At 37.4% G+C, this 9436-nt stretch overlaps 1 protein-coding gene across 1 annotated transcript in view; it reads left to right on the forward strand.

Annotated features, from left to right (window-relative positions):
* Positions 1-7952, forward strand: part of CD109 (CD109 molecule) — a 122356-nt gene extending 114404 nt beyond the window's left edge. Inside the window, exons 32-33 of the mRNA XM_045843407.1 lie at positions 548-650; positions 3031-7952. Coding sequence (XP_045699363.1) covers positions 548-650; positions 3031-3206 — 279 coding nt within the window. The 3' untranslated portion in view covers positions 3207-7952. The remainder of the gene's footprint in view (positions 1-547; positions 651-3030) is intronic.
* The last annotated feature ends 1484 nt before the right edge of the window (positions 7953-9436 follow it).

Here is a 9436-nt window from a genome sequence, read left to right on the forward strand (position 1 = left end):
AAGGAATTTACCGATTTCAGATTCCTCAATCAGTCTTTTTGCCAAATTGGTATAAGCTTATTCTCCCAGAGGCAAGGAGGCCGGCCTTTTGTGCTTCATATCAGTCAGTTATTGGTTGTGGGCTGCACCTGCCCACCCTGGGTTTGCCTCACTTACCAGGAGAAGTGCCTCCTATGAGCTGAGGGCAGTTCTCTAGAGAAGGGGGATGCTGGGAGCTGTCCACAGCAATGGCAGTGGGTGCACTGCCTGAGGCAGGGGGTCCGGGTGAGGCACTAGGCCCAGGAGCGTGCATCCATGGGCTTGTTGCTTACTTGACCACTCAGTATCTGTCCCTTTCAGTAAAATGAAGTAAGAACAATGCCTATCCAGTAAGGATAGTTTTATGAGTTAAATGAGATAATTTATATAAAGTGCTTACTACAGTATCAGGCATGTAGAGGTGCTACCTAAATGTTAGTTTCTATATTTGTTTCCTAAAATGATAAGTTTTAGTTTCTCATGAACACATAGTCTGCCACTTCCTTAAAGGTCTTTTGTATTTTTCAAGGTGAATGAAACCCAATTTTGTGTTGATATTCCTGCTGTGAGAAACTTCAAAGTTTCAAATACACAAGATGCTTCTGTGTCCATAGTGGATTACTATGAACCAAGTAAGTGTGTTTTGAAGTTTTTATTACTTTAGGAGTTAAGCCAGGCATTCATTCATTCATTCAAAGAGGTGACCAACTGTATTGGTTTTTGTGTTGGGGGGTGTACTATTGGGGGAAGTCTAGGAGGTGGGAGAGCAGGAGGTAAGCTTTCCATTTAAATGAAGACAACTGATTATTTACAAAGGTCACATGATAGCATTTAGCATAGGTTTTTAAAAAGTCATGCTTTTGCTGATAATGTTTTAGGTTTTTAACTCACAATTCCAAAATTTACAAAGAAAAATTGACATAGAGTCCAGTTATGTTTAGTTTCCACCCATTCTGCCTGGCATTTGTTTTAAACTGAGAGTTCTTCAGGACGGAACATGAACATCTCTAATTTTACTAGTAACTTCTCACTTTATGGAGTGTTGGAAGTATAGGATATGAAAGTAGAGATCTGGTTTGGAGATCACCTAATTAATGAGGGTGAATCTGCACTCAGTCACAGCAACTTTTTGTGGCTGTGTGACCTCCAGGCTAATATTTCAACCTGTAATAAGACTTACCCAGAAAAAACACTCCTGGTGGCTTAGAATAGTCAGAATGCATGAGAATCATGAGCTTTTTTTGTGTGTATTAGGTAGTTGTAGACAACTGCCCTTTAAAATAGGATGTTGTTGACATTATTAGTAGTTTCTAACCGAGTATTCCTTTAAAATTAAGTTGTAGCACCAGTTCCCTCTCCTAAATCAGCAAGCCAGTTTCTCTCTCCTTTGGTCTCCTGTTGGAATTGGGAAGAGCATTCAGACTGCTTCTTGTGGGACATTTGGGGGAAACACTCATGAAGTATATTTGTTTTCTTGTTTTGAAAGGGTGAGATGTGCTGTGGAGACTCAAGGAGAGTACCTAGTTATCCAACCTTGTTATTTAACCTAGTTGCAGAATCCTCCAATTGATATTTTAGGTATATGGAGAACATTTTAAATGTTTAAGAAACAAAAAAGGTTCAGTGTAGCCCTGGCTGGTGTAGCTCAGTGGATTGAGCGCGGGCTGCAAACCAAAGTGTTGCAGGTTCGATTCCCAGTCAGGGTACATGCCTGGGTTGCAGGCCATGACCCCCCAGCAACACATTGATGTTTCTCTCTCTCTCTCTCTGTCTCCTTCCCTTCCCTCTCTAAAAATAAATAAATAAAATCTTTTAAAAAAAAGGTTCAGTGTATATAAATTTTTTTGTGTGGAAACCTTATTTATGAGGGACACATTTTAAAATGAACATTTGAGGAAGATCAGAATAATGAAAACCTACAACCCATTTTTTAAAATCCCAAAGTTAAAAAACATTTATAACGTTACAGCGTTGAAAAATCATGAAGAAATTTGAGTATAGAATTTTTAAAAATGTAAAAATTAAAATCACTTGTTTTATAGTGATTTTATTATAGAGTTATAAGTGCTTCATATAATTTTTTCATATTGGCTTATCCAATAAAATTTACCAAAACTGAATAGTTTTTAGAGATTATATGCTCAATTTTTATATTCTCTAAAATTTATTTACAGTTAATAATATGTACTCAGTGTTTTAAAGCAGCAATTTTCAATGTTTTTCATCTCATGGCACATATAAACTAGTTACAAAAATTCTGCAGCACACCAAAAATATACTTTTTGCTCATCTGACCAAAAATATAGGGGTAATTTTGTTTCATTCACATTGGATGGCTATTGCTGTGTTGGCTGTTGTCATTTTTTAATTTGACTATCTAAGGGAAAAGAGGTCAGTGCCCCTGACTAAATAGTAGGTATTGCATGCTTTAAAAATTCTTGTGGCACAACAGTTGAAAATTGCTATTTTAAAGCATCTAAACAACACATTGTATAAACAGAGTTTTCTTCATATTTTTGTATTTTTAAGTAAAGCCCATGGTCAATATCTCTTTTTTAAAAGAAATTAATTTATTTTTCAATTATGGTTAGAATATAATACAACTATCTCTTTTCAGTAGTTCTAATGATCAGAACTTTACTTGAATGCATAGAAAATGTCACCCTAAAACAAACCCTTGAGGAGGTGAAACAATCCTCAATTTAAAGTCTTCCCCGTTCCACGATCTCGGTGTGCTTGCCATGGAAGCATGCAGCTGCAGTCTATTTTCCCTCTTTCAGCGCCGGCCAACTGCTGGTGGTAGATACATTGGACTGAAAGCATTGTTTCTCTCTTGGATTTGGTTAGCAGTTGGGGCCCCTCTGGAGCATTTCAGTTGTTTCTTGTAAAGAAAAATAAAATTATATGGAAAATGGAAAACTCAGAAAAGTGTACTGAAATGCTTTTAAGTTTTGGCAAAGTAAATGTTTCTAAACAAGGGAGATGTGTAAACTGATGTCCGTCTCTGAACAGGGAGACAAGCGGTGAGAAGTTACAACTCCGAAGCGCAGCTGTCCTCTTGTGACCTCTGTGGAGACTCCCACGGCTGCGGCCATTGCGAGAAAGGAGCGTCGGCCTCCCTTCATCACTCTTCAGTCCTTTTTGTTTTCTGTTTCGTGCTTCTGTTCTCTCTGCAGCATCCACTGTGATTCATTTTTAAGGACTCCATGTAACACAGTTCCAGAAGTCACATGTGATTGTCTTATTTTCATAATCAAATATTGCTTCTCTTTTGAAAAACAATTTTTTTTTTTATTTTTATGAGGTTGATGGGGATGGTGTACAACAGGTCCTAGTATGTATAGCTGGGTAGATTTCTTCTCCTGACTTCTGTGTGGAACAAAATTCAGAATCATTGCAGTTGTATAGCTTTAGTTTTCCCTCTTAAAATATTTTAGGATTTTTTGGGGAGGTGTTGGTTTCTCTAGAATAAATGTGTTAGTTTAGATCTGTTATTCTTTTCATTTCCAGAAGAAATGAGGTTCCTAAGCATTGTTATACATTAGTCTTTCCTTTAATATTGATAACTTAAAAATAAAAGGCCACAGCGAGAGGCATCAGCATTTATTTGAGATAAAAAAGAATAGTGATTTGGAAAGTGCTGATTCAGGCAGAAGCCCAAATAGGATTAGGAGACAGAGACCAGAGATATTATGAGAAAGGGAAGGAAAACAATGACATCACTAGAAAGAAGGCACTTCTATTGATGCCGATAGCTAATATAGTGATGTTAATTCTAAACAATGTTTTTAAGTTTCAGTCCACTAGCCATCAGTCTGGTAGTCATAAGAGCTGCTTTCGGGTTATCCTTGCAGATCCAAAGTTGCTTTAGGCTCAGTCTGAAGGTCATTTTGCCCTGTTTTAACATCCCAAAGATTTGAGGCATCAGACTTGCAGTCCCCTGGAATGGCAGCTCTCACTCCATTTTAAAGTATTAAAGCTGGATTTCCTAGGACCTGGGAGAAGGAAACCAGAATGAGGAGCTTGCTCTGTTCCCTTCCCACATCCCCCTTAACCTTACTGTCCACCCGCCCCACCCCCCAGTGGGCTTAGTATGCTCTTTGTAATTGAATATCACATCCCTCTCTTTAGAAGGTAGGTGGTGAATTTTTTTTTAAGCAAAATGGTGTTTTTCCACTCTACATGTAACTACATACCACATACCTCTACTTTTCCTCTATTTTTCTTCTGGAGAGAAGAATGAGAGAGGGAATGTGTTTTTCTGTGCTTTGCTGGTGGGGTTGGAGCTCGAGGCCTATGTAGAAAACTGCCGAAGGGGCCCTGGATGCTCTGCTCTCCTCATTTCCTCAGCCCCACACTCAGGCTCTGTTCCAGGGGGAGGGTTGGAGTTCATTGCACTACGTGCCTTATGTGACTTAGACGAGAAGATCTTGGACCCGGAGGCACAACTTTGCTAGTAATGGGGATGATAAGCCAGGGGGATGACAAAATCTTATGTAAGACACAGCAGATTGACCTCTCTGGTCTGAGAAAGAAGCTGAGGTTTGACAGGGACCAGAGTCTTGACGTGATGGCTGGCTGAAGCACCACAGGGCATGCCCTGGGGTCCTGGGCAGCTCATCTGGGCTCAGATGTGTGGGCATCAGACCATCAGCTGCCCAGTGATGTCTAATGTTCACTGTGAGTCTTTAAGAAGGTCCTGAATTTTAAGCATCTGAATCATTGGTTAACCTGCATTCTGAAGGATAATATTCATTTATCTGGGTGAACATTGTAAAGGAAAATTCCTTTCTTTTGTCTTTTCTCATTTTCCTCTATTGTTTCTTCCCTCTTTCTTACTTCCCTTCCCTTCTTCCTTTCTACTTTCCCTTCTAAGTAGATTAAAACATACTAGAAATATCAAAGACAAAGATCTTTTACTAAATCTAAGAATACTTTAATCTTACTCCCTAACTCCACTGCATGTCTCTCAAGTGGACATGGGAAAAGCGATTGCTGTGGGCTCCAAGGAGCCTACATTACAATATTTTCAACTTTTTAAAAACGAATCTGCCAAAGTATGCAAATACATCTTTTAAAAAGAATTTTTAGTGATTTTAAGAAATCATAGTGTAGTGGATATTCATGTATTGCTATGGACATTTTGGATACCAAAGTAGAAATCACCAGCATTCAGTGTTTTAGAGCTCAAAATCTCTGTATGGAAAAAAGATTCTCACAGAGTGGTCTGTGGAGAGAAAGCAGTAAAATATCAAACAAATAATTTTCTTACATTTTTTTTTTCAAGTGAGGAAAAGTTCTGTCACACCTTTGAACCACTCTGATCTAAAATAAGCACTTATGTTTGGGCCTCTGTGTGGTGTTTTTGGCCTTCACACCCCAGAACTTTCTGAGAAATGAAAGTATCTTATAATGAAGCTGGTGATGGGGTGTTCGCAAAGATGCCTCCTCACCTGCCCTGCCCAGGGAGCCTTATACTGACCATCAGTACCTTATATTCTTTGGTAAGTAATTTGTACAGAACTTTTACTGTAGTGTACTAGGAAACACTGGAATGGAATTTTTTTTAGACCATATTTCCTCATTTAAAAACCAGGACTTTATCACTTTTTTGTGAAGTACTTCAGATTTTCAGGTGAAAAACTCATAACTCATCTCTTTTTATTATAAATTTATTAAAAGAGAGGCAGTGGGGAAGAAAGAGGAGAAAGGGTCAGTTAGCTCTGCACCATGGCACTGTGGGGCTGTGGCGGAGAGTCCTTGTCCTCTTCCTCCTCCATCCATGTCTTAGAGAACTTGCCTGCTACACATCGTGGGTTTGGATGAAAAGTCACTAAAAAGCCACCAAAACAGGAGAAAAGGAGGACATGTAGTAGTAAAAATTGATGGTATAGATTATTTTCTTCACGTGCTGTGAATAATAAAACTCATTTTACCTGGAAGTTTGCTTATGCTGAAACTCTTCCATTTGGAATCCCATCAATTTCATTTATTGATAGGAACTAATTTAAAGTCCCCCTCTTTCTCCCCACTGACTGGGAACCTTATTAAGACCTCAGCATACATCACTTTGTTTTGACTGGACAATGGTTCCAGAGACTGAACTTTAGGAAAACCAGTGGCCAAACCATTCAAGAACAGAACAATGCTTTTATATTTGGTTTCACCATCTTACTACCTTCAGATATAATTCTGAAAAAGAATGAAAGCTTATTAAAATATTCGGGGTCAATGAAATATTTCATTTTATTGTCCTATTATACTTTATGTTTTCCATATGTTTTAACAATAGTATCTTTGGTTTAGTATCTTGATTATAGTAAAATCTGAGGAGCATTGTGCTAATATAAAATCCAGGTTTATAACTATAATATTACCTAACAGTTTGTTACTTATATGCAATACTGTATCCTACATGTGAAAATTTTCAGAATTGTAGATAGCATAATTTTCCCTGCTCCTTTTCTTTTCATCCTGGGTACAGTTATTTTTTAAAGTTATATTTAACCCTATTAGATTCTATTTCTGTTAAATATAGTTATAAATACTCTGGCAATATAACACCTATTATCTTTATTTTGATGTAATTCATTTATTTCATTAGACATTTCTGGCTGTCCTATGACATTCTTAAAAAATTGGAACTATGATTTTTCTTTGTCACTTTTAAAAGAATCCACCTTATTTTAACCTGTTGGCATATAATCTTGACTTATTTGTAACAGCCTTACAAATAAAATCATAGCTCCAATTTCTTATAATTTGATATATTGAAGTTTAATACTGATTTCAATAAAACTATGCCATAAAAATAGCTCCTTGACAAGGTTTCTTAACATAGGGACAATACGTATTTTGAGTTTGTGAAGTGTCTACTATAGGTCCAGGTGCCATTGTATATTTATTATTGGGTGCATCATTTTTCTTGCATATTGTAAATCTGAGACACTTATAGTAAGTGGACTCACTCTTGGTTAAGCTTCAGAACTTTTATATTCTCTAAATAGAAGCTTCTCTAAATAGAAGAGTGTATTCCTCATTATTCTTTGCTTTCAAATTCTAGTAAAACATAGCATTTGTAAAACTTAAAATTTTCCTATCTTCTATTCAGATGATATTCATGTTAACATTAAATAAGTCACATTGGGAGTGATTTGAGGTGCAATTATTTTTATCACGACATCGAATAGAAGTCTGTTGTCTGACTTCAGGGAACTAAATAGTAAATATACATTTTTAATTAAGTATGTATCATTGGGAGTAGGCTTGTTTCAAAATTGTTGCTAGCCAGTGTGTTGTGTTTCGGGTGTCTCACCAAATGACAGTGCTCCATTGCACCATTCCATAAAATCTTGCCATTTCGACTCCGATTATTATTCTAACAGGAAAGTAGATATTTCTTAAGTGATTTCTGTGTTTCTCATGTGAAAGGCTGCTGACAGTGGGAGTGTGTGTCTCTGTAATAGGGTGATACTGATATATGTAACTGCATGTTTAAGAATAATTCTATCTCAAGTCACGAGGCCACAATTTACCACTCTTCTGACCAACATATTGCATCAGTGGTAAAAGGCAGTTCCATGTTCCATTTGTAGATCTTTGAGATTTATCTTGGATAGCTTCAATAAAATATGACTCTATCCTGGTCCTTCAAGCCTTTATGTTTTAGATTTTTAGTAGGGTGCAGTTGATGTGGTAGAGTCAATATCTTTTGTATACAGGATGGTTTATGAAATAGTGCTTATAAATCTCCTATTTTGAGAAGCTGTTTTGCATATGAGACAGATATTGTTGAAACATTGTTTTCTCAGAAACTAAAGCTTTACATATTGATCAAGGTAATTCTGAAAGTTTAAATTTTAAATGTGTTGTTAATTGTACTCTATTATGTATTCAGCAAGAATTATGGTCTATCAATAAAACATTAAAATTCCCATCTGTTTAGTATCAGTGTTTTTTTATTTTAGCTTCTATCATGCCTATAGCACATCTCTACCTAAAGCTGTTTTGTTGTAAGAAATGGGCTGCCTGCTGGTAGGTTAGAGTAGGTGTTACTGTGTAAGGTGGGTTTGACATGAGTGAGGGGAGAGAAGCTTGGTTACGAACCTCCTTCACTTCCCTCCTTGGTCTTTGTTTTTGGTGATGGAGTGGGGTCTGGGGAGAGACAGTCATATATACACATAAAAAATGTGAAGTGACAACTCATTCAACTTTGGTATATTATATGGAAATGAAGAATTCGCATCTTGTGTACAAAGGAAAATGGAGACATGGATTGCGGCATCTGTAGTGTGATACCAATACTTCAGATACATTTTTTTGATTTCTACCCAGTGTTCTTTTTTTAAACACTTTTTTCTGCTATGGATTTTCTGGGTTTCTGCAAAATACTAAAGATAGTGTAATGGTTCTCAGTTGGGGATGATTTTTGACCCCCAGGTGACCTTTTTGCAATGTCTGGAGATTGTTTTTGTTGTCACAACTGGAGGTGGCATCTAGTGAGTTGAGGCCAAGGATGCTGCTAAACACCCTACAGTTTGCAGGAAAGCCCACAGCAATGAGTGATCTGGCCTAAGATATGGGTAGTGCTTAGTTGAGAAACTGTAGCTAAATGCTCAGACTGTTAACCCACAAAAACTATGAGTTAATCAACATGTGTTGTTTTAAACCACTAAGTTTGTGGTGATTTGTTACGCAGCTGGAGAAAACTAATACACAAATTAAAAAAATTAATTTTGTTATACACAGCTAATTTATTCATTACAACTGGTGTTGCCATCTTCTCTGTAGCTGAGGGGCCTGTGAACACTTTTGCATTAGCCCTGGTGCCCAGCACAGCCTCCTCCACCGCTGCCACTGTGTCACCACACCAAGGAGGAGCTGCATTCTCTGGAGTCCTCGTTGCTCTGGAGCTGCATCGATGTCCATTCTGAAGTGGGGAGTTTTTCTCTCCCTGACTCCATGCTATACTTTATCCCATGGATAGAGTGGTGTTAGGATGAATGAAGGATGAAAGGAGGTGGGGATGTTCGGCTGGTGAAACAATGTGGACTCTAACGGTTTTCTTCGAATCTGAAAGCCTGCCACCTATAAGCTCATGTTGCAGAATCATTACAGGTGGGAAGTATTGGTATTCTATTAAAAGGAATCAGATAGAACTATTTCAGAAGGTGATGACCACATGGTCCATAAACTATTTAGCAGAGGCTGATGATCATTAGGGGCTGACATTTTTTGAATTGGTATCTTATCCATTAATTTTTTTACACTGAGTGTTAAAAATGGTAGAGGTAAAAGGTTTTCTTCTTTAGCTCCTGTTACAGATCTGATTGTTGAAGTCCTACCAGCCCTCAGTACCTCTGAATGTGACCTTATTTGGAAATAGGGTTGTTGCAGGTGTAATTAATTAAATGAGGTC

This window comes from Phyllostomus hastatus, unplaced genomic scaffold (genome assembly GCF_019186645.2).
Source record: "Phyllostomus hastatus isolate PE091 unplaced genomic scaffold, TTU_PhHast_1.1 phas_contig_40, whole genome shotgun sequence".
In the NCBI taxonomy this organism is placed as follows: Eukaryota; Metazoa; Chordata; class Mammalia; order Chiroptera; family Phyllostomidae; genus Phyllostomus; species Phyllostomus hastatus.